Genomic DNA, 27,167 nt, shown 5'->3' on the forward strand with positions numbered 1-27,167 from the left:
GGACAATGTACGATAAATAAATATAATCCCTTATTTTAAAAAGTACAGAGATATAACCCCCCCCCCCAAAAAAAAACCTATTAAAACAGTAAAATTAAGATATCTTTGACTTGTGTAAAGTAGTATCTAATTTTTCATAAACATCCATTTTGTTTCAAATACATAGTAGTTAATTAAGGTTTTAACATAAATTCATAAGTACAACTTTTCAGAATAAAAATGTAAAAAATAATGAAAAGTGAAAAATGAAGTATTAAAAATACAATTAATGAGTGAAAAATTAAGAAATGTTACAACTGTAGTGAATTTTCAGTCTATTTAAATTAGGTTTGTTACAAAATTTTAAAGTCAATAATGATCTAATATATACTTCTTTGAATAGAACACAGTAATAGTGTCTGACTGATTATGACGTAACAAAAAAAATTAGCCAATGAGAGGCCACTATAAATTTTACCATTGGTCAATAACGGCCTCTCATTGGCTAATTTTTTTTGTTACGTCATAATCAGTCAGACACTATTACTGTGTTCCTTTGAATATATTAAATAAATTCTTTTTTTTAATATTATGTTTAAAAAAATCTTCTAAAATATTTGTAAAAATCCTTTAAATTTAAATTTGGTTTAAACTTTAGTTTTACATTGACATCTGAAGAGTGCAAGCATGCACGAAACAATTTGTAATGTCTGAATAAATATGTAAAATTCATATTTTGTTTGTGAGTTAACCTCTTATACTTCTTTGAATATGTATCCTGTAAGAGTTTTTTTTAAATGATTGATTTGTTAGCCCAAAGTTTTATTTTTATTTTTGTATTGAGGATTTAACGGTGTTATTTTAAAACCAAGTCTTATAGGAAGCCTGTAAGAAATACACCGCTCTACCTTTTCTCTACCTAAAATGTCATTTTAAAGTACCTATAACTTTTTTGTTATTATACATAGTTGAAGGCTTCAAATTTTGGGTATTAGGTCTACTTGTGGCAGTCTTTCAGCAGTTAAAGCAGTGTATTTCTTGTAGGCTTCCTTTAAAAAGACTTTTTTTTCAACTGTATTTTTTTGTTTAATTAATCTGTAGGTTAAAATCATATTTTTATCAGTACTTTTTACTATCTCAACTGTTTATATTTTATTATCGCTTAGACAGGAAAATAATTTTAGGATTAGTATCTGGCATACCTGAAAAGACAAAGATGCTATGCAACTGTGCTCGTGGTATTCCTCAATATATCCTCACCGTCACAAACTCTATCTTTCTGGTAAGTAGTTTTTGTAAATGTCATATTGTTTTTCTTGCTCATGCGGAAGATGATTGTAACCATTTTCAGACTGATCTTATACAAAGACTTACATTTGAGTTGAGTTGCATTGCCTATGGTCAAATTATAGAAATTGCTTTATATGAACCGATATATAATTAATTGGACGTGGCCCATATTTTCACATACTCCAATAATAAAGATCCTCCAAGTTAGCTAATATAGCGATACCTCTCATCCCCTTCTCTCCTACTGGAGGAAAGCACTGACCAATAAATCATGATTAAAGTTGCAACCTAAATTGACGATAAAATTTCCTATTTCATAATAGCCACGTATATCATGTCCATGTTTGTATGACAACCATCGACTGAGCCCCTGAGTGGTCTGTATTTTAAGAGGGAGTATAAAAAAAATATTCAAAACCAAAGCTAATGACCTATATATAAAAATAAATAGTCTAAAAACAAAATATGATTACTACTTTATATATGTGGGTATCTCAAGTTTAGCTCTAGTTAATTTTTAAAAGCCAAGCTTTTCTATAATTAGGGTCGGTCCGTAAGTCCGTCCGTCACAGACGGATAGCTTTTTTCGTTAATTTAGGCATGTTAGAATTGTCCTAACGATTTCACACTTTGCAAAGTGATTCCTTTAGTATTTAGGTACGATTTAGATAGCGTAGCAACATTATAATCATTCCAAGAATGTCCGTATGTTCATTTTAAACATGTTGATTTTTTTTACTTTTTTAACAACAATTTTTTATATGATCTAATCATCCGATTGATCTGATTTTTGGTATGTTGATTCTTGGGACAACAAAGTATAATGTTATAAGCGAAGCAACTCTATTATCAAGTCCTAAAAATGTAAGTATGTCCATAAACATTATCCTGTATCAAGCAGTTTTTCAACAAATTTACTTACAATTTTGCTTCGACATTTATATTCTGATTATTCAGTTCTGACACTATATAAGTGTTAATGTCTGTTTGTTTCAGTGCTTCGCTTTTAATGATGTTTTTCTTGTTTTTCTCAAATTATAAAACAAAATTATACTTAAGAATAAATTTCTTTCTTTCTTGAAGAATTTTTCTGCAAAAATTCCAATTCCAATAGTCACACTTGCATGGGTTTTTTAGTCAGTTTGTCACTATGGTGTGACACTAATTTATTGTTGCAGCTAAAGTGGGATTTTACTGTGCTACAATATCAAAAGATATCTCTGGAACTGTCCCTTATACACGGACGGAATAGAATGTAAAAATCATCCGACATTTTCTTATTTTCATTCCATAACATTCTCAATTCTTATCTATTTTTAACACAAGCGACTGCTCCCCTCAAGGGACTTTGTGCCAAATAGTCATTTAAGGAGAGGAAGGGGAGAGGGGTTACATCCCCCATTTTCTGGGGATGAAAAACTTCCCTGGAAAGAAAACCTGCCTAGGACCAATTCTAAGCTTCTCTAAATATATTATTAAGTTGTGCTAATGATTTATACACAAATAGTGAAAAAACTACATAAAAACTAAACAAAACTAGTTTCCACAATTTATTGCTAAAATATTATCATTATTTTATTTATCTAAACTAGGTTCATAATTCATGTTTTTCTTTTTCAATAAGAAAAGAAATTGTTTCTCCGTTTAGACCATAAGATTCAGATAGAGCCGAAATTTGTATCTTAATCATGAAAGATCAAAATTTTTTTATGATTGAAGAATATATGAACTACATAATTGCATTTTACTTTAACCTTGTCTAAAATATCTTAAGGAACACACTGACAGACAAATTATTATTTTTTACAGTACAAAAACTAACAAAAAATAATCTCTATATATCTGGGGCAAACTGACCTCGATAGGATGTTGGTTTATAAGTTTAGAAAAAAAAACCTAAAAACATAAACAGATAATTGTACTACGAAAAACGAAAACTATTGAAGTTATAACTTGACACTATTTCTCAAGCTAACAACTACTTAACACATACTATTCTAATGACACATTGCCTAGAACTTATTAGATTGAACTACCCTTGTTTGGGGTTTTCAGTCTATTATTGTGTTCTTCCTAGCATTAGAAGTAGGATATTGCCCAGTTTCAAACCAATCACCTCCCGGAAAACAAATTTTTGTAGGGGATATTTTTTTTAGGGGCGATTTGTTTTGGGATGGTGGAGGTACCCTCTCCTAAATAAATTGTAAACCTCCTCTGAGACTATCAGAAGATTCACTTTGAAGGAGAACCACATCGGTACAGCGGGTAACGAGATCCTGCCCAAGAAACACCAGTCAGACATACATCTTGTTATTCTAATATAAGAATATATTACTAATATGTCTTTATGTCCTAATATATCATTACAATATGCTATTGAACATTTTTCGTCCGTGTTATCAGACTCAATGTCTCTTTCTTCCAAGAAAAAGTTTTATCCAGCCACAAGAATCATTTGGCTAAATGGGGCGGAAAGAGACAATTTTTACATCTGCTTTTTCCTTTTTGGAAAATCAAAGTTTTTTTGGCAACAAGGCCAGGCTATTCTAAAATTCTTTTGAGTATGTAGGTAGTAAGTGGGTAATGGAAAAGGGAAAGAAAGTAGTTTTTTTTTATAAAAAAATTAAATCCTGTAAAAGATAGATATAACCCTGTAAAGTTAAGTAAAGTCCACACCTTATATGGAAATTAATTGAGACAATGGGAAGAAGAGGGAATAGTTTTTCGTGTGTTTAGGTTAGGTAGAAAAATAAAACCAAATAAAAATAAGGAGGGGGTGGTGTTTGCTTGTCAGGCACTTAAAATGCACTTAGAAAAAGATAATTAATTTGTACATTCTGATTAATTCTATTGTATATTACTTGGTGAAAAGCTTCGCTACCGTTGAACCAAATCATTTTTGTTATCTGTGTTTGGATAGATGTTGTTCTAGACATTCTAGTTGATTGGCTCATTTAGTTTCTTCCTTTTCATTCCTCTACAGTAGCGTAGCTTATCTACACTGTATAGGGAAGGATTGTCAGAGTTTGTATGTCAGTCCACCTGGAAAAGGGGATCTGGTTCTGTCTTTCAGAGAATATACCTTAGTGCCATATGATAGATTTAAGCTATTTTACTCAGCTGTCAAAAAAATGAATATGAACATTCTGCCAAAGCATCTTGTGAGGCGGCAATGTTTTAACAAAAATAATTTATTGTCCGGATCATTCAGCCCCTTTTTTCAGCTCTAATCTCATAGTCAAAGATTGTATTTGGTAAATTATTATGGTATGGCCTAATAATCAAAGTAGAAGGAAAAGATGGAAAATAGCCGAAAACCTCCTCAGCATTAAAAAGATAGCCTAAAACCATCTTGGGACCTTTATGAGGCTTCATTTAAATCTTAAACTCAATCGGTTTAGTAGTTAAAAAATCTTAGCCTCCAGGCAAAAAACTAACTACTTTATACAAAAGGAAAGATGATTAAGTAATTGAAGAGTAGCTTTACTAATACAATAAATAATAGGGTTGGGCCGGATATCCGGTGTGGCCGGATATCCGGCCATTTTCAATATCCGGCCGGATACCGGATATTGGCAGCTGCCAGCCGCAAACCGACGGTTGGCAGGTAAACGGCAACTGATTTATGAAATTGTAATATGTCATGAAGATATATAAAAAAGCCTAAGTTTAAAATTTGAAATCTTCAAGTAAAAATTTGCAGTCACAGGAACCGTTTAAAGATTTCTGGAGACCTGGAGGTTCAGGACTTGCAGGATTATACCTGGATCCTGAAATCGACTTGAACACCTATATTACATATGAGGATGTACGACTATAGGATATTTTAGTATTAAATAACATAAAATGCTTTGTTTAAGTAAAAAAATATTTTTACTTTTTACCTGAATGACCTCACCAGATTTGCTGGCATCCTGTGCCCGCCAGGAAGGAGGTATTAAAAAAAATTCAACTCTCAGTTATGTGTCATACCCATATTTCGAAAGTCACTTAGTTATAGCCCTCTACCTTTTATACACAGACAATGGGATAGAAAATAAACAGAGGGGGGGGGGGGGGCAGACATTCAACGCCACCTCCCCGCCCATCCTCCAACCGTTAGGGGTTGATATTACAGATTGAGGGTAGTAATAGTTAATTAATTAGATTTATTTGCTAAGAAGAAAGATCATTTAATAGTTACTTAATTTTTAAGTTTTAACCTTAATTTTATAAAGTAGTAAGCTTTTTTTTGTCTGTAGCGAAGAATCTCGCTAACCGCTGAACCGATATGGTTCTCCTTTAGAGTGAAGCTTCTTATAGGTCCCAGGGTGGTTTTAGGCTGTTTAATTTTTATAAAAAAAAGTCGTTGTAAGGTTTTAAGTTATTTTTTTTTGCACTTTCATGTCCCTTCTAATATCCCTAGATACTAGGGACGCAGCCGCTAGTATAATATAAAACACCAGTTTATGAAGAATTTTTTTGCGGGTATAGTCCCTTTTGTGGCAAGCGATTATTCGTATTTTCACAGTAGCTTTCCTCCTATTTCTAGCCCATCGTGGGGGGACTCTAACCTTGCGGGGCCAATTGCCTAACCCTGCGGGGCAATCACCTAACCAAATATAACCTAATTTAACTTAAAATAACCTATTAAAAGTAATTTAAAAATACAACGAATCGCCCCATTAGGGTGCGTTGCCACGAAAGGTACTATATCCTTTTTTGATACTTTAATATGTAGTAATTTGGCCGGATATCCGGCCGGACATCCGGTAATTTGGCCGGATAACCGGATATCAGGCCAACGCCGGATATCCGGCATTTGAAATCAGCCGGATATCCGGTATCCGGTATCCGGCCAAAAAAATATCCGGCCCAACCCTAATAAATAACCAGTAAAATCTTTTGTTACTTAGATTTTTCAATAATGACTGCTATAGTGATTTAAAATGTCTTTTACTCATAAAAATATGACAGCACATTAGCAATTTTCTTAGGCTGTACATTAAATGTTTTAGTACAAATTTAAATAATTTTAGAATCCATCGCAAGTCATGGGATTTATGTTCAATATATTTTACATTTATTCTTCTAAAATTGGTTTATGTGCAGTCTTTTCACAATACAGCTTAAATTATTGTCTGTTTGGAAAAGTAACTCTTTAACATTCATTTATCAGGACTCTAAAGGGATAAGGCTACAGCCGACTAATTGATGTACATCCCCAATGTTAATACACAAATTAACTCATCTGTAGATAACAATTATTTCTTAAAATGTATGGACACTGAATTTAATAAACCAACCAATGAAAATTCATTAATACTCCTCAAAGTTGTTAAGCCAGCGAATATTAAAACGTTATCATTAAACTTTGGGAACTTTGGGTAATAAACAGCCCATTGTCCCCTCTTAATCTGTTTATTTATAGTTTTCCAGTACTAAGTAAGGTTTATAATAAAAACTTTTTTGTGCCTTAAACAACTATGTTCTTTGCTGTAATAAAATAAAGAAAATAATGATTACGATAATAATTACAAAAGTATATCTAAATTAAATTCCAGAAATCCTTCCACTTCTGCTACAAAACGTTTATATTGTCAGACCCAAGAGTTATGGCCCATTTTTACCTTTAATACTTAAAAATAAAATCGTCATGTATCATAATTTTAGCTAACACTAGATCCAAATCTTTGCAGGTTTATGTTAACCCTCGTATATGTGCACAAATTTTTATTGAGAAATGAAATATTGAATTTCTAAATCCATTTTGCGTCGGTTCCAAAGTGGTTTATGCTGCAAAATAACATTTATTTACAAACTGTGTTTTTTAAGTTTAATTCTATGATAAAAAGTAAGCATAAGGGGTACGTTGTATGAACAAAATTGGGTTTAGGGGGGATGTCAAAACCTCATGCACGCCTTTGGTTGATACTATTGGAAAAATGCCCGATTAAGAAGAACTTAATCAATCAAAATGTTCTAAAACGTTCTGTGATTGAATATAAAATTCATCTTTAGAACCAACTCTTGGTAAATTTTCTATTTGACAAATGTAACCATAAAATCCATAAAATCTTCCATACAAATCAAATCTAAACTTATTCAATTTATTTTGGGTAAAAGCTTTCTGTTACAAGGTTTAGTCAATTAAACAAGGATTGCAACATCCATAAATAGGATGGCACAAAACTTATTGATAGACAAACGGATAAATCAGATTATCAGTTGTCATAAAAAAAAGATAAGGAGAGAGAAGGATATGGTTAAATATATGTAATCACAAAACCTTTATATGTACATATATACATAAATGATAAATAAGTCTTTTGTAGCATTAACGACGGATCAAGTAAGGCATACTGAATGCGTATGGTAAGGGATATCTTCACCAAAAAACCGGCAGTTTATATCACATATCGACCGAGAAAATTACAGATGGGGTTGGTCATGTTTTAGCAAATGAAATTATTTAATTGTGAGGGAAAGATTATTTTTTTTATTGGCTTTTTTTCTTCTGGGTAGGTAAATTAAACAGAAAATTTTATTATGCTGAAAAAGAAATTTTCCCAACAAATTTTGTTGTGTCAAAAAGTTTTAATTTGTGCACTATTCTTCTTTTTTAAATTCAATTGTAAAAAAGTTTTGGCATAAAATGAATCTTTAAATTTCAGTGAAAACTTTTTAGGCTCAGTTTTTATATTCTAGTAGTTACGTCTATAGACTTTTGGACGAGTTGCCCAAAAGTATAATGTAAAAATAACAATTCCAATTTTGTTTCAATTTGGGGGAAGATTAATTTTTAAAGGGCAATTAAGCAAATATTGAAGAAAAAAAATCCTCAAACCTGTCCTAAACTTATTCTATACTTTCACACATCCGAGTATTTTTGGTTAATATACAACATCTTTCCATTGGTTGGTAATCATTCTGTTAACCATTTGTCTGGATTTTCATAAGGCTAAACCACTATTAGAGTCATCATCCTTGTTTTCTTTAAAACCGGTTTCTGCTGACAACCAACAACTGGGGAAAATAAGTTTGCGCGGGAATTGCAAGAAAGCTGGTTCTATAGTTATTAAAACGCCACCATCACAGTAAAATAACTGCTGACATAAGCCAACTAATTTACTGTGATTTTACTATAACAGTCATAATCATAGTACAATAAAGTTTTCATCAACTTGGTTTACTGATTGTTCCTGCAATTAAACTAAAATAGATAATAAGTGCAGGACTGAAAGGATCTAGCATCTAATATTGCTGTATTCGATTTTATAGAATTTTTAGATAGAATTCATCAAAATGATTGCTGAAATCGAGAATTATCTTTACGTCTTAGAAGAGTGGATTGTTATTAAAAAATGTTTGAAAAACTTCTAATTAGAATAGAATATATGATATAGATATATTGATGAAAGGTTAGGTTAAGTAGAGTTGTTTAAGCTTCATAATATATTCTAAAATTATTTGTTAATTTAATAATGATAACCCTTATTCCCAATGTATGAGATAGATAATTCAGCAACAAAATCGGTATTTTCCCTCAAGGCGCCCTATTGGGCAAAGAACGCCAACCACTTCTTTTAAAATGTATTCGTTTATTTGTGTATTATTTATGTCAAGTTACATTTGGTACTAGGCAGCCACACAGATTTAAAGCCACCTTTAAGGGTTAGGCATAAGAAATAAACCTTCCAGTATGTCCTCGAGACCTATTAATGTTCGATGGATTTAAACCTGCTCTCAGCCATGCTGAAAAATCATTAATAGCGTCTCATTACAGACAATTTTTCATAAATATTAAAATTTTAATTATTTAAAAATTAAATGAGAGAAGGTTTCACTGCTTAACAGGCACTTTGAGGGAATCCATTATAAAATTTATAGGTATAGTCCCTTTCGTAACATCCCTCCTTATAGGGCGATTCTTCGTATTTATCACAGTAGCTTTTCTCCTATTTCTAGCCCCTGCGGAGGGCTCTAACCCTGCGGGTCCAATTACCTAACCCTGTGGGGCAATCACCTAACCTAAAATAACCTAGCCTAACCTAAAATTACCTATAAAAAGCCATTTTAAAAATTCGACAAATCGCCCCTTATAGGGCGATGTTACGAAAGGGACTATTCCCAAATTTAATCCTTAACAACAATACTTTTGTGATATTTGTTTGAACACCGAATGTTGAAGAAGAGCTGGCACAAGTTTAAACTTTGAAAGTTGACCAAATACTCTTAAATTGCATTATCTATGCAAGATAGAGGTGAGGTTGACGTAATAATCACAGTTCCAAGTTAGAGCAGGGATAAGACAGTGGAGATAAATATACGCCCTCAAACATGATAAATAAATAATTAAATTAATTGGTGGAAAAGTTTGACACTGCTAGTTTGTACCGACTTATCAAGATTTTTGGAAATTATAACCAAACTTTTGAAGCCAATGAATAAAATAATGTTCTTTTAAAATTTTGGATACCAGAATAATTTTTATTTCCCCAGGGATTGGCAGCCGCGCGTATGCCAATTGTAAGCCTCAGTGAAATCGATATCTTATCACTCTAAAATTTAGCTGGATGTCTAAACCTGCATTTAAGAAAACAATCCTTCTTTTTAAAATTTCATTTTTTCGCTCACAAGAGGGTCTAAAACCGAGACTTATGCGCGGCTGAGGCGCGGCTGCCGACCCCTGCATTTCCCTCCCCTTCCTGAGGTTTTATGCAATTATATTATATTTGATCATTAGCACTGCACTGTTGAAACTGTTGTAATTATTGTAGCAATCCTACTCTTCATCTCGCAATATCCCAATTTCTATTAAAGTTACTTTAGGTTTGTGTCATTATTAAAAAGTTTTCTTTACTTATGTGTCTCTTTTCAAATTATACCATTTTTCAAATTCTTTATTTTTTAGAATTTACCCCACTTTCCTTTTTTCAATATCTCTCATTGTCATTCAGTCTCTAAGGTGTTTGAAACAAGCTGATTAGTAGAATGCTTCATTAAAATTACATCATTGCATTCTAATTAATTTAATTATGTGGTAGGCTTTTTCTAGGGCGTTTCTTCTATTTGAAGCTACAATATCTAGGAGAGGAGGAGGCCTAGATCCACACCAAGATATTTATAAAGCTTCCCTGAAAAGTGAAACCCATTCAAATGATAAATCTCAAATCTCTCAGATCTTTAGCTTCAGACAAAAATAATATTACTGCTATATATCATAGGATAATCAACCTTACATAAATAAAAACTTTGGTTTCAGGTTCTTGGTTTTGTGCTGCTGATTTTTGGGCTGACATTCACCTTCGCAGCTGAGCATGTGGTCAACCTTGTCAATCAATATGCACAGAATAGACCTAATCAGGTAACAGATTCCGTGTTAAGGTTTTTTAGATCAACATACAAGAAAACAAGGATGACAACATCCATACGAAGCGAGGATAAGTAATTTAAAATATATATTTAGTAAAAGTAAAACAAACAGATGAACAAAGTCGGTCATTGTGTAAATGATATTTTGACAGAAAAACTTAAGTAACATTAATCTATTTTAGATGGAAATTAAAAATAATTTTTTTCTGAAAAAAAGATGCTGATTGAATGAGATATTTAAACGTATATTTTGAAAAAAAAATTAAGATTTCACTTTGCCAAGAGTAATATAAACTGCCTGACAGACGGGCAGAGTAGCTTTGCTTTTCAAAAGGTAAACAGAGAAAGGTGTTTGTAACAAAACAAATAAACAGAATTATTTTTTCATTAAAAAGTTTGTTTCTAAGTCTTGTCACCATGATAAACAACACTGTTAGGGATGTGCACCAGTTATTTGAAAAATAATTCGACAGACAAAGAATTAGAAATATTGCCACCTTTTTAGCAAATCTTTTTGAAGTTACCAGTGAGGGAACATTCAGCTGTTTATTACACTCGTCCCCAAAGTTTACAATAACGTTTTATTATTCGTTGGCATTAGTTGGTTAACTGTGTGTAAAAGAGGCGGAGATAATAAAAATACAGACTAACTGACCGCTATTGTTAAACAAACAGTGTACAGTATGTGAAAAAATTCACTTACTTTTTTATTTTTTTGCATTCAGAATACTTTTCTCTATATAGTTGTGACTGTAGTAAACACATTATCAAGTTTATTTATTATTTAATACAAACTTTTTTATTAACGTTCCTTTATGGAGCGTAGCTACCATAAACTAGGGTATATCACTCCGTATGTTCATCAAAGAAGACATAACAGCTTGTTTAAATTGTTCATTGCAATAGATTTGACACTGAAAAAGTTTGCAAGTTCTATTTGATGTACACTGTTAAAAATAATTTTTTTTTTTTAGCATCAGATGATACTCTATATTCTTCACATTAATGTATAGTATCAATCCGTACGTAGTAGGAAAAAAACCTCATTACGATACAAGGAAGTTTTCAATGCTGTATTAAGTATTAGGTAATGTTCTGTGAAGTAACACGTAGTACTAAATAATGTATTTGTCTGTATAGTATTGTCTAATACGCTCTTGGGAATATAATTCAATATGGTAGAAGTAATTTTTCATTGCCCTCCTTTGCAATTGTTGTTACCCTCTATCATAATTTTTGATACTTTGTAGGGAATGAAACTGTTTTACTTTGTATGAAAGATCAGTTTATAATATATATTTATTATATGTACATATACATTTTGTTATATCAACAAACATACCAAGCAGAGCCATAAAACATTAATTTAAATGTAAATTTAGTAAAAACATTACTTTAAAGATGTTTAGGACTAAACATTATCCTTAAAAATAAAAACTATGGTCAGTCATAATTACAAAAAACAAAACTATAAATCTGAGCATAAATAGTAACATTTCATCTTTGTCTAAAACGACCAAGCATTGAAACACTTCCATGAGAGGTGTGCACGAATGGTGCCTGTTTCAATTATTCTTTACAGTACAGATTCGTACCCTAGAACGAATGAATAGTTACTATTTTAATAAACCATTCTCTTGCGTATTGTCTGATATGCTACAGCGTATGAAATAGTACTAAATCAAGAAACATTTCTACAGCGTATTTTCCGATACCCTACAACGTATAAAATATTACTATTTTTATAAACTTTTCTACAGCGTATTCTATAGTACCCTAGAGCGTATCAATCGATACTAAAAAAATGTATGGGTTCTGTATAGTAATAATTATTGTGTTATATAGTATTACATAGTGTTATATATTAATTATATAGTTGTAGGGTACTTACGGGTCCAATACTCTCCAGAGTATCAATTGATACTAAATAAAAAAATTATTTTTAACAGTGTAGCGGGAAAAAGTGTCTCAAAAACCTGCTATGTGACGTCATAAAAATGGGAGAGATGAGAGGAGAAGTGGAAAAGAAAAGCTCTAAAAAAGAGATTGAAAGTCCCTCATTTTTATGACGTCACGTGGCTGATTTTTGTCCTGCTACCTATTTAATCTCTAAAACTTTTAGGCGACGATTTTCTACACTTAAATTTGGTCCGTCCCATTGTAAAGGATCGTTAATTTTGGCGTACTAGAATTGTCCTATAGATCGTAAGCTTGACATCATTATTATTGTAATAGTTAGATACGGTGTGGAAAGCCTAACGACTATCTAATCATAATTTCATAATCCAATTTCCCCTTTCCTTTTTTTGTTGTTGGAATATTAGGAACAGTGTCATAAACAAAGCATCTCTAATGGCAAGTCTAAAAAAGTAAGTATGTCCATAGTACATATATGTATGTTGTTATATTTTTTTTGTGTATAGATTTTGGAGCTACTGGTTTCGGTTAGCAATGTTCTGGTTGTACAAGAATCTGGGAGAGTTATGCTAGGTCTTTCTGGCTGCATTCTACCCATACCGCTCTGTGGATATATTGGGGCTGTTAGAATTAATCCTATGCTTCTAGTCATGGTAAGTGAAATTTTAATTTTGTTAAGTTATTCTCATACTGATATTGATATGTAATTTTGTTGTATTTTAACTACATCTTTTGTGTATATGTTTTAGCCTTTTTAAAATTTGCCAAGTTATACTCACATAACTAAAATTTACATTTTGATAAAAATTAATTAATCTATTTTATTTTAGTATGCGGTTCCAATTTTACTGCTTTGGATATTTCAATTAGGTAACTTTTCATTGATTAACATAATTTTTTTTTATAGATATTCATAGATATATTTTATACTCCTTTACTTATTGTTTTTGAAAATGTCCTAGTCTATGTCGACCATATTGCATGAAAGACAAATCGGCATCGCTGAGATATTATTATTAAAATAAAATTGCATTATGACTACATGCCCCAGTGTGGTGAAAACCCTAATGGCAAAGGGCAACGCAGATAATTAAAACCTTTTTCAGTTGCTTTGACGTGTTTGCCGTTAATCAAGGCGAATCTAGAGAGGCTTATTAGCTGGCTAGCACATGTTTCTTTACAGTCATTCAGGAATAGTTCAATATGCAGGATTTAATCCTTATATAAAAGTAATAGGATGTCCATCTGTCTATTTGTGTGTACCGAAGAATCTCGCTAACCGCTGAACTAATATGTTCATCCTTAAAAACTATGCTTCTCCTGGGTTTATAACTATTTAGGGGGTTGGTGCCTTCACCTTCCCCTAGAAAAATGTCTTTTCATCTACCTGACAGACAGACAGAAAACAGTCTACTTCCCTATTAATAATATATTTTAGTAACAAACCTGTTCTTTAATGTTCTTCTTCATACTAAATATAATTTTAAATAAAATCAAGCTTACATGAAAATAAGTTTTTATGTTTCAATATTGATAAAATATCCAATTTTATCAAATACTTGATAACTTAATAGTCATTGTCTATCGGCAATATGTCTGTATTGATATATTTACTTATTTTTTTGATAATCAAAATATTTTCTGATAAATTCTCTTTTAATGCACAGCTACATTTTTATAGAACCTTGTCCAACTGACAATTTATTTATTTGATTTGAAAATATAAGACTAGTTTTATAACTAAAGTTAAATAATAGTTATTTCTCGTATCGTATTATAAACGGCTTTCCGCGGATATAGAGTGTACAATCATAAGATTAAAACCCGTTTTTAAATCTTATGATTGTACATTCTATATCCGCGGATAGCCGTTTATAATACGATGCAAGAAATAAATATTCTACAGATAGTCTTTGAAAACAGTTTTTTAAGTGAAACTACTCTATAACTCGTGAATGACCGTACGTCCATGCCACTGTCTGGCAGTTCATAAAGTTTGTTTGGAATAAGTAATTTTTGTGCTATAGTATGTTCAATTGCTTCACTATTTTTACCTATGGCTAACATCACATTTAATGAACATGTCATTAGAATTACAACATTACGTAGTTGATAATGTGTCATAAAAGCAAAATCTATAAAATATTCTTGTTATTAAATTTGTTATATTTTGAATAAAATATTTTAACTAAAATTATATAACAGAATCGGTGAAGAATCAAATTTAGTAACAGTAGCATGGAGCTATCTCATGGCTACAGTAAGTTTTTATTAATATCGTAGCTACTCTAGAATTATAAATTTAGTAACAATAGCATGGAGCTATCTCATGGCTACAGTGAGTTTTTATTAATATCGTAGCTACTCTAGAATTATAAATTTTTTCTGTTTGTGTGGAAATTGAAAACGGTAATATTTGTCATAATATTTTATTACAGATTTTTTTAACCTACAAGAATCTATTCTATAATTAACTGTTATTAATGTATGTATGTTTCGTCGGTTGCTTTTAAAGTTACTAATATTTAATTTTCTGTAAATAATCCCGTATCTCATGACTTTTCAGAATTACGCTTTGGGAACTTTAACTATTGAAGAAAAGAAGTTTTTTTTCCGTCTAATAAGTACAGCATGACATTAGTCAAAGAAGATTAGTCCATTATTCTCATATGACGTAATTCGTGATTTTTCAGAAATAAGTTTTTTATAAACATCAAGTTTAAAATCTTTTTGCTGAAAGATCCCCAACTTACATTAGATTAGGATGCTGTGAGTATTGGTGCAAAAAATATGACGTAACAAAAAATTAGCCAATGAGAGTCCACTATAAATTTTACCATTGGTCAATAACGGCCTCTCATTGGCTAATTTTTTTTGTTACGTCATATTTTTTGCACCAATACTCACAGCATCTTAGATTAGATTAAAGAATATGACTCATCTTTTATAGGCTATAAAGAGCTTCTTTTTATTTTAATGTTTCAGTAATTATGGGTGTTATCCTTGCCTTATTTTAGTTTTCCTGTTGTGGTTTCTCAGGGTACCGTGACTTTAAAACAGTCTCCAATCCACAAATATCATTGCCAAAAAATCAGGTAGGCGACGCTATATTTTCTTCTTTTAGAAGTGAAGCTATTCTGCAAATTACTATATTTGTCCTTCATGTTGCCATTTTGTTTATTCTCCCTTTAACCGATAAAGGTAATTTAATATTTTAATTATATAGTTTTATTATGCTTTCTTTCTACCACTCTTTTTCTCTTTTTCCACTTCTCTGACTATTTTCTTTTTTCTCTCTCTCTCAATCCTCCACTATTAAAAGTAACTGTCCTTGTTTTTTTTGGTAGTGCAACTCTACAATTAACCTTAGAATTTAGTCTGTCCGGTTCAAACATTTTCTAATTTCTTTACTCATATTATACACAGAAATCTTCACACACAATTAAATCTTATAGAGATAGGTTAATTTTTTGTCACAACATCGTAAAATTAAAACGCACCCACAAAAATTTAATTGGATTTGGAGTGTTCTAAAAAGGTTGTTGTAAATAAGGGACAAACAATCTTTTTGACTTGTTCAATAATCTTCCCTTCTATTAGATTTCATAGTCCTTTATTCCAAAAATTTATGCCTTCGCAGTCTCGGGTAACAATTTTAACATTGTATCAATATTTTTAATTAAAATTTTACACAACAGGTTTAATTAGCACAAAATATTAAAAATTGTATTTGATATTTTACAAAATATTAATTTAAAAAGTATTTGGGCATTAATTTCTGCCGAATTTTTGGATAAGAATTTTTCAATTAATTAATTTTAAAAATTTCTTCTTGATTTAATTTAACTAAAACCTTTATTCTTTTTATTAATCAGTCAATTGCCTTTCTTTAGTCAAACTACCAAAAATTAGGCGAAATGGTTGTTTTTTATTTATCCAGATATTTAAAAGGATAAGACAATGGAAGAAAAATCCCCAACGATGATCAATAAAATTACCCCTTATATAAATTTTTATCATGAGTGAGAAAGTTTGGAAGCTACAAGATTTGATGAAAGTGCCCAAATAAATATGTTTACCTGTATAATTTAAAGCCCAATGTTCACTCTTTTCTTGGATTAACCCTACCTAAAAGTAAAAGAATGAGCAAGGGGAGTGTAAATATTTTTAAAAAAAAGATTGAAAAAACTTTAAAGTTAACTTCTAATGAAGGTATTAATGTTTAGTCTTAATTTAAAGTTGTGAAAAGTAAATACAAATACCAGTATCTTGAGAATTTATTTTCTTTAAAGATTTACAAATAAAATGATTGTTAAAAGCTTTATTTTATTATAGAAGTTTTTGTTATTTGTAAAGCTCTACCTTAAAAGCAAAGAAATAATCTTAAATTTAAAAATTCAAAAATAAACGTTAAGAATTTTAAGAAATAATTTTGTTTAGATACGGTTCCCTTATTGTTAAAGGTTTTAAAAAGAATGAACAATACTATAATGACCTAATTTATAGCTTTCTTTTACGGACTTGACAGACACAAATTTGAGTAGTGGTATTACTCAAAATAACCTTGAAATCTTGCTTTTTAGCTTGATTATTTAACCCTTTATTGCCGAGGGACTTAACACTTGAGTAAATCCTAAGAACTTTAGAACTTGAACACAAACTTTTACTGAGGGCCTCAAACAGGGATAAGTTTTCAGAAAACTTTCGGTCCAAATAACCTTATATAAAAGTGGTATGATGTCTATAAGTCTGTTTGTCAAGGGGTATCTCGGGTTCTCTGAACAGAAAAGCCTGCTATAAGTCCTGAGCTTATATTCCTGTGTGAATCCCAAGGAAACCCTCCCTAATTAGTTAAAAAAAGTATGATAATATTAGTTGGTATTCTTGCTTTTATTTTATTATTAGTTTTTGTTTTTTCACTTTTGACTATACATTTTTTGGTTTTACAGACAAATTATCCCATTCTAGCTGAAAGATAAATTTTATAAGGGTGTGGGAATTTGAAGGAACTTTTTGAAGAAAAAAACATAGAAGTCTAAAATAAAACTTATTTAGGATTTTTGATATGATCCTACCTGTCATGAAATATATCTACAGAACAGTTTTTAATTACATCGTATTATAGACAGCTTTCTTCGCATAGTTAAATAAAAATAAAATAAGATCAATTTTAGTGGCTAAAAAAACTAATATTAATTTTATGATTTTATTTTCATATTCGTGATAAATTGTAATATGATACTATACCTGATTTTTATGGCTAAGAACTGGTTCTAATTTAATAATATAAATCGTTTTCGAGGCCATACTTGATATTGAGTTTCAATTGTGAATTTATATCCACACATGTAATTAAATTTTAAAAATTTCTCATTATTAAATACCTCCTATTATTCTTATATAGAGATATTCTAGAGACACACTCTCTAAATCAGCCAATAGGAAAGTAGTAAAGGTACAACCCAGGTATTGGTTAAGAAGGTTAAGAGATTTTAGTGAGAAAACATCGTTTAAAAAAGAAAGTAAAGGTGTTTGTCCATAGAATGTCGTCAGATGGGCCATCTATATATATTGTGTCTATTTATGTGTATGCGATTATGAAAACCTATTCTGAGGTGATATTATGCGGAAGTGATTTCACATTTCTTCCAAGTTTTGAAGGATTTTAACTTGACAAATCCAAGTTCCAACTCTATACTAATAAATCAGAGATTAGAAGATAAGAAAATTGGCCAAAAATATGTTCCATAATCAAACTGGTTTTAGACCTTGAAATTAAAGTAAAAATTAGACTTGACTTTTAAAAGTCATATAGAACCTTTCTATATAAACGTAATGAAATGATTAAATGTAATATATATTAAATGTAATATTCTCGATTAACTGTTGATAAAACCACTTTCCTTTACTATTTTTCTCTTTCTCTCTTTCTCTTTCTCTTTCTCTCTCTCTCTCTCTCTCTCTCTCTCTCTCTCTCTCACACTCTTTCTCTCTCTTAATTTCTCAACACTCCAACTAATTAATTGAAAATAAATATTATTTCTTTTGATTAAAGTTTAAACTTAGTTTGAATCAATTAAATTATTTCACTATATCTATTCCCCATAAAAGTAACAGAATGTTTGTTTGTATGTCTTTAGCAATAATCTCGCTAACCGCTGAAAAGGTATAGTTCTACTTTCCAGTGAAGCATCTTATAGGTTTTGTAATTATTTTTTGGGAGGGTACCTTCACCCTCCAAAGAAAAATCGACCCTAAAAAAATACCACCTTCCAAGGTAGAGGATGCACTTTGCCTCAAGGTCTACTGGAGGCCTCTAGGGGAATATTCATTAGGATTAAATATTTCATTATCTATCTATTCTGTCTATCTATTTCCCATTGACATCTGAAGAATGCAAACATGCACGAGACAATTTGTAATGTCTGAATAAATATTTAAAATTCATATTTTTTTTGTGAGTTAACCTCTTATATTCTGTCTATCTATCTATCTAATTGAATCTATGTATGTAGAAGATACCAGAATCTTGTTGTATCCTGGACGAGTCGGTCTATCCAATTAAAATCCAGCCCTTGGACTCAAACTGTATTCACACCCCCACAAAATATAATTCATTTTTCATGCAGGTGAGAATTTTTTTATTTTCGCATCCATGGTAAACTCTCTATAGGACCATGTAAAGAATTGTAAATAGTTGAAAAGAGACTATACATAGAAAAACACACAGCTCAAAATTAGGATTAAATCTATTACTTAAATCTAATCCTTGTCAACCTTCTATGGTCCTTTCGGGTATAGTCCCTTTCGCAACATCGCACCTTATAGGGCGATTCTTCGTATTTTTCACAGTAGCTTTTCTCCTATTTCTAGCCCCTGCGGGGGGCTCTATTCCTGCGGGGCCAATTACCTAACCCTCACCCAATATAACCTAACCTAACCTAACCTAAAATAACCTATAAAAAGCCATTTACAAAATACGACAAATCGCCCCTTATGGGGCGATGTTACGAAAGGGAATATTCCCGTCCTTTCTTGTACAAAAGTTTTTTTTGAATTGTATGTATATTAAATTATAGTAGAGAAGATATGGATGTTGCGCGTTTTGGTATGTTAGCCCTTTAAGACACACTTAGTTTCAAAATAATTAAAGCCTTCCTAGTACCTTTAAGATAGGCATAGCAGTTAGCGAGATCTTTTGCTGAAGACAAGACGGGCATCCTGTAACTTTTATAAAAAGATTTTATGTTTTAGCATTAGCTTTACTTTTTGTTCTCCTAATCTTTTCCATAATGAAAAAAATAGTATCATAGATAACTTAAGATAATAAATTAGGTAGCTTAAAATACAGCATTTCAAAGAAAATATTTTTATTTCTTTGGTTTCAATCAATTAGTCTTTGCATGTTATGAATGATTCTTATTTTTTCTCAATGTATAAGATTGATAAAAATGCGAATCGTAGGTTAAAGTCTTCAAATTTTGTATGTATGATAATAAAGGTGTTACTTAAAATCTCTTAACCGAGTTGTAATAGTTTTGAAAAATTGGTAATTGTATTGAGCATGTTTAAGGCTATTTTAAGAAAAGCCTGGTATATTATTTTATGGACATTACCTCATATCTAAACCTTTAAAAATATTGTCTGTAAGTATGATACTAAAAATCCCTTAAACTGCTCCTATTAGTTATTCTGAAGTTTCGGATTGCTACTCTGAAGGTTTAATGCCATTATTCTATGGATAATACTTATAAGTGAGATCTTTGTGTAAAGATATTAACATAACATAATACAGTTCAGTGATAATTATGTTTAAATTGAATTTGCCTTTGATAAAAAAAATAAGCTAACCTAAAATCCCGCGACTGTGGCTCAACACGTAGCGCACTCACTCGTTGACGGGGAGGTTATAGGTTCGAATCTCGGCTTAACACCGCGTCATAACTAAAGACGTTTAAATGGTTCCTACTGCTCCTATGTCAAATGCGCGACATTAATAGTTACAGTATGGGGAATGCCTTGGCCCAAAACAGGCGCAACTCATTACCATGCACAGTTAGGAATTCTCAGACTAAGGTCGTGCAATAAATTATTTACTGTACATTTTTCATATTTCAATATTCTTGCTACCATCCCTGATATCTTAATGATCTTTGATGAAAACAATAATGTGAATAATGGACTCTTTTTATGGGGTGGTCTTACGATAAAACTGCAAAAAAAACTTATGTTAATATGTGATTTACTTTTGAGCTTGTAGTTTTAACGAATTATTTCAAGTAAAAAAAGTTACAGGAAATCTAAGTATTGATATAAAGCATGATAGTCTATTTCATGGGGAGATTAGTTGGGTTGATATGTCTACAATACCCAGTAAAGATCTTGTAAACGACTGATTTAAAGTAAAAAACGTTACGGTATTGTTATTATAGGGCAATTTAAAAAAAACTCTCCAAAGGCGAAGAAAGGTCGAACGAAGATAATTATTTTCATAAGAAGCCTATATAGCTACAAATTCTATAACAAATATTCTAATTTAGTGTATTTCATAATATTTTGCTATGATATACATATAGAATAGAGTTACGGATTGACGCACTGACATAACATAATTATTGAGTAGCTGAAAAACCAAACATAATAGTGATTTTTTGTTTACTTGTAGTAACACTATTATGTGGTCTCTATTATCCATATTTTTATCATTTATTCTACATAGAGACAGTAAGAAGTTTTCTAAAAATTCTTTATTCGTGTTTTTTATCCATTATCAATAGAAATCAGGCAATTTTCTTGGTCAATAAATTTTTTTTAAAACTACTTAATCAGACATTACCATATAAAAGCCGTGTAATTAAAGGGTTACTTAATCTTATACAGATTCATTATATCTGGGTCTGTCTTGTTTCTATTTCTTGAAAATTATCCTTCCTCATAATTTTAGCAGATCATTATGAGCAGTTATTCATAAAGATTATTCTATTTGGGGACAAATCTGTAATATCTATCTATCTATCTATCTATCTATCTATCTATCTATCTATCTATCTATCTATCTATCTATCTATCTATCTATCTATCTATCTATCTATCTATCTATCTATCTATCTATCTATCTATCTATCTATCTATCTATCTATCTATCTATCTATCTATCTATCTATCTATCTATCTATCTATCTATCTATCTATCTATCTATCTATCTATCTATCTATCTATCTATCTATCTATCTATCTATCTATCTATCTATCTATCTATCTATCTATCTATCTATCTATCTATCTATCTATCTATCTATCTATCTAGGGATGTGCCCCAGTGCTAAGTGAGGCTATGATGCAAAACCTAGATATAATTGTTCTTTCTGTGATATGTATTTTAACGATACAGGTAAATATACGTCATTTTATGGAGCACAGGCACTCTACTACTTTGGTATATCCGTATGTCAGTAGAAACCAAGACCATCAATTTTACCATATAGAATTACTAGGATGTTTGTCTATCTTTCTAGTGTCTGTAGCTTAAGATCTCGGTAACCGCTGTCCACCATATAATCAAAATTCAAAAGAAGTCCTCAAAGTTGTTAGCAATTGAATTAGGAAATGTTATTTTAAAACTTTGGGGACTGGTGTTAAAAACAGCCCAATGTCCCCATCGGCCCATCCACACTGAAAGACAATACACTAGTTTATTGCATATTTTTCTGGTAGTAAAGTAATGTATTTAAAACACATTGGACATGTTGTAAAATTGTATGAAATATGGGAGGATGTGCACAGGAATTTTATATTCCATCCCAGTAATATTAGTAGTATATGCTTCAGTGTAAAAGTATAGCCCAATTAAAGAAAACAAGGATGATAACATGCATAAAATCAATGCTCTGAAACGGTAGGACAAACGAACATTAACACTTGTAATATGTCAAAACAAAATTGTAAGGAAATTTGTAGCAAAACTATTAAAATACAGGATATTGTTTAAGGACCCACTTCATTTTTTAGGCCTTGATTATAGAGAAGGTAAACAAAGACTATCCGTTATAGACGCACATACGTACGGACGGACGGACCGTTTTAATGAGTTTCGAAGACATACCGAAAAATATATTTCCGACCCATATGTCCGCCCTTTCACAGGACAGGTAGTAAAAATGTTGAATATATGTTTGCTTGTAAATAAGTTGTAAAAACTATAAATTTATGTTCCCGTGGATGCATAACTTTGGTTTTAAAATAAAATAAAAACTTTTAATCTTTTCTTTAAAATAAAAAAGGATAAACATAAATGAATAAACCATGGTGCCTAATCCTGCTAGGAATCAAAGTGATAGGAAACAAATTAGATTAACAAAATTAAAATGGAATTTGAACATTCTGGATTATAAACATTCAGGATGTGAGGGGAGGGGAGGTTAAGAAAACTATACCTATGGCACCTTTGGAGGCAAAGGTGTTGAACCAACATTTACAAAAAATAGCTTGAAACCTGTAAAGGACAATACCACGGAAACTTTTTCATAGCAGAATTATTAGATTTATGCATATGATAAAAAAAATTCTTTTATGCTTGATATATTTTGTGTTTAATATGGGAAAATAGGATCCATATGGACATAAAATTTGTTCATACAAAATAACATAATAATTACTAGTGGCTGCGCCCCTAGCATATAGGGGCATTGTTTTCAAGTTGAAGGGGTGAAAATAAAATATCTTAAAGCCACCCCAAGATATAAATAAACCTTCTCTGAAAATTATAACTGAATCAGATCAGCGGTTATTGAAATCAAAAGCTTCAGAAAAAAAACCTTACTACTTTATATCATAGGATATCCCTACAGTATAATGAGGACAATATTTCATGTAAACTTATTGTTCGATTATGATAATTGTCTGACATTGCTTTTCAGCAATTGGGGATTTAAAAATTTTTTTTAATTGAATAGAATACACAAATTTATCTAATATATTAAGCTTATCATCTATTATTATTGGTTGGTTTATATTCCCACCCTTGGGAACAGTAATATTAGGTTTTACAGCCATAAGCATTGTATTTTTGGCCGCTAACTACTTTTTGCTTTTTTGACAAAGATTCTTCCTAGCAATTTTGCATCAATATTTTTACAGATCAAAAGAGAAAAATGCAGTTTAAAAAATCAAGTTAATCGTCGTTATATATACATTATCAATTACTAATTTGCCTCATTCATATATTCTATTTTTTCAATCAGCTTTCTCTATCGTCTTAGAAAACGTCATGTTAATGATTTTTCGTCAGCCATTATCACTTTTATTTAACGCAGTCAACGTCTTACAGCCTTTTGTTCAACTGTAAAAGAACTTGCTATTCACTTATTAAGAGGGAATCTAATTCTACACTCCCTTATTATTTGAGTTTTCATTACCTATAATCTAAATGATTAATTTTCAATAAACTTTTAATTTACTTTAAAACCCCCTCTATATTATGTTATTGATTTTAGGGTGGTTGGTATCTAAATCTTTAGAAGGGTGTAAAATATCAGTGCACATCTCTTTTAATATTCTGTTCTTACTCTTGATTGTAATATATTTGTGCTTTATCTTTTTAAATATCTTGTGTACGCCCTGCTCGTGTCTTAGGGTGGGGCAGGAAGTGTGAAAACCTTTATACTTGATTATGGTGTGCCTACATTTCCGCACAGTGTTTCATATTCGCAAAAAGACAAGAAATAAATTGAGTTTGTTTTATAGAGTAAAGCACGATGGAGGACAAGTTTTAGTTGTTTTAATAATATGCTGTTCTGATTTTTAAAAAATAATGTATTATATGTGTGGAAGGGAAGGGTTACCTTTGATTAAATAGAATTTATAGAGTGATGATTATAGAGTTGTTTTTAAACGAGAGGGATAGTATCCAATAAAAATTTTTCATTTTTTAACATAATTTATATTTCAATAGCACTTAAAAACAAAACATTTGTCTAAATTCATTATTGTTTTTTTAGGCTTTTTTTAATCCACTGTTTGTATCTTGTCATTTTTATGTTTCTAATGGACATAAATATTCTTGTTTTCCCTATTACTAATATGTCTATTATGAAAAGCGTATAGATATTATATTAGATTAATAGCGTACATCAATCAATATATAACATCAAGGCGATGGGCATATATTTTTAGCAGCTAAGTTACTCTATAGGTGACGGTGTTTGTTTCTCTGTCCCATTGTTACAATTATACAATTTCTCATTACTTTACTTGGGAATAGTCCCTTTCGTGGCAACGCCCCTTAAGGGGCGATTCGTCGTATTTTTAAAATGGCCTTCGATAGTTTATTTTAGATTAGGTTATATTGGGTTAATTTAATGCCCCACAGGGTTAGAGCCCCCCGCAGGGGCTAGATATAGGAGAAAAGCTACTGTGAAAAAAACGAAGAATCGCCCCTTAAGGAGAGTTGCCACGAAAGAGACTATACCCCTTTACTTTTGTGTTACTCTTAATTACTATATATTTAGCTTATTGTTTGAAAAAATTATTTCTAATTCCAATTTAAAGTATTCATTAATATGCACAATTTTCGCTCTTTTAATCTATCATTCTGAGGACCTTTACACCAAAAGCCTTTTTTTTTTTTTTAATTGGTAATGAGTTTTGGTTTAAGGTCTAGGCATTCCCTATACTCTTACTATTAATATATGCATCTGACTTTTCAGTAGTTGAACTCATTTTTAACCTCTTTAGTTACGATCAACCCAATAATAAAATTTGTCATGAAAATTTTGTAAATTAAATCTTTGTAAGTTAATGACTCACAAAACTAATTGTGTAAGGAAGAAAGTCTGTTGTAGAGATGCTATGCATCTAAAAAAACAAGATATTATTTTCATATTTGTGTTGACGTGTTTACATCTAAAACCATATTCGATATTCATATTATTCAAAAACTTTCGTCTGATGTATCATTGAAAGAAAAAATATGACAATTCAAAAATATATACATCAAACGCTTTGGTAAATTCAAACATACACAAATTCTTAGAAAAAATGTATTAATTTGTTTCAGTAGTGAAGCTGCTTTATAACTCACTTTGTACGTCCGTCAGTTAGTCCGTAGTTGTATGGAGACTACTAATGATACAGATTAGAATTCAGTAAATAGTTTACTTGAACACTGCTCTTTAAATTACTTTGTTATCGCTACTTATGCATTTTGCTATATTTTTTGTTCAAGAATATAATTTGTTTAGATAATATTAGTTGTATTGGCGCTATGCTTGTGTATGTTGAGAGAAAAACAAAATACAATCACACACACGCTCCTATTAAAGGATGAAAACAGGTAATTCATGCAAGATCAAGAAATATGGACTGACAGACCAGCGTTCAAATTAAAAGCAAAAGGACGATTGCGTCCCATAATGGCGACGATTTTGAATACGTGTGTGTTAAAGAGCACGAAAGAAGAGGAGAAAGGGGAAAAGAAAGGGAAATGTAAATAGAAAATTGAAGCAGTAGAAATCGTACCTCAGTAAACCATTTAAGTAAGATTTTCAATGAAAATTAAAAGGAAGAAGGGGATTTATAAATAGCCTAATACTATCTCAAGACTCAGATTTTAAAAAAATAGCGTAGAACCTATGTGAAGGTCTTCTTAAATGGATAACTTTATCGTTATACGGTTGTTAGCGGAAGATGATTAAAGTCCCTCCACAAATTATGACGCCATACGATAGAATGGATGCCAGTATACACTGTAATTGACCAATCATCTTCTTGTTAGCGAGCTCTTAACGGACAGACAAAGCAAAACAGAAACTACTTTATACAATGGAACTTGACGCGTGAGTTTCCTTAGCTAGTTGTAAATTACATTTATATATGTATTTGTGTTGTATATGATATGTTGTCTTTTTTTCTAGGCCATTAGATGAACCAAGAAGTCACAAAATAGATCTTAATTGTTAAATAGTTCAAATTTTATATCATTATAATGAGGGAGGGGAGGATTCTCGTAAATCAAAGTACTAAGGAAGGACTCTTATAAACTTAAGACCTCAATTTATTGATACTTCGTTTAGTTTTCTTTTGAAAAAGTAAAAGTGATTTCGATTTCTGTTGTCTCATTTTTTGGAGTTCTTAATACCATACCTTACGACATCTTTACAAAAATTACCCCCTCTCCGATTTGAATTGTAAATAAGATTAAATTAATTATCAGTAAACGTTTAATGTTAAACACAATTGAAAAACAAACTGTTATTTGTATATATAGATTTTTATAAAAAAAAGAGTTCTTAAATTGTACAGATGTAAGAATGATTTATTTCTGATTTTTAAAATTCTGATTCAAGACAATAGGGACAATTATATATATGATTAGCGCAGCAGGAAAAACATCATTAAAAATTACTGTTTATTTTATGTAGTGATTGAATTTAGGAATATTTTTGTTAAAGAAGTGCTGCGCTACCTTAAATATTATTGCAATTTTTTTTATTTATGAAAATCTTTATTATTGATATTTTATCTATTATAGCTAAAACTTAATGTTTCAGAAAGAAAATGTTTATACTTAATATTTATAGACATAAGCATATGAGAAAGCCCAATCTTTCCCGCTTTTGTATTACTTTTG

At 30.8% G+C, this 27,167-nt stretch overlaps 1 protein-coding gene across 1 annotated transcript; it reads left to right on the plus strand.

The window, feature by feature from the left end:
- Positions 1-210: 210 nt before the first annotated feature.
- Positions 211-26,768, plus strand: LOC145331796 (tetraspanin-4-like). Its single transcript, XM_080176636.1, has 12 exons — positions 211-327; positions 1,164-1,261; positions 10,514-10,615; positions 13,047-13,193; positions 13,371-13,410; positions 13,647-13,728; positions 14,743-14,800; positions 15,558-15,635; positions 19,056-19,169; positions 21,849-21,932; positions 25,780-25,871; positions 26,452-26,768. Exons 2-12 carry the CDS (start codon positions 1,196-1,198, stop codon positions 26,495-26,497), a joined length of 909 nt encoding a protein of 302 aa, XP_080032762.1. The 5' UTR covers positions 211-327; positions 1,164-1,195; the 3' UTR covers positions 26,498-26,768.
- Positions 26,769-27,167: the final 399 nt, after the last annotated feature.

Source organism: Acartia tonsa, chromosome 11, assembly GCF_053477335.1.
Source record: "Acartia tonsa isolate MP-2025a chromosome 11, ASM5347733v1, whole genome shotgun sequence".
Lineage (NCBI taxonomy): Eukaryota > Metazoa > Arthropoda > Copepoda > Calanoida > Acartiidae > Acartia > Acartia tonsa.

Excerpts from the sequence above, each read along its gene's own strand:
- LOC145331796 (XM_080176636.1), top strand. The coding sequence starts at position 1,196 with ATGCTATGCAACTGTGCTCGTGGTATTCCTCAATATATCCTCACCGTC. Across the intron at positions 13,411-13,646 it reads GCTTTGGATATTTCAATTAG|TTGCTTTGACGTGTTTGCCG; the intron begins GTAACTTTTCAT and ends AACCTTTTTCAG. Across the intron at positions 14,801-15,557 it reads GGAGCTATCTCATGGCTACA|TTTTCCTGTTGTGGTTTCTC; the intron begins GTAAGTTTTTAT and ends GCCTTATTTTAG.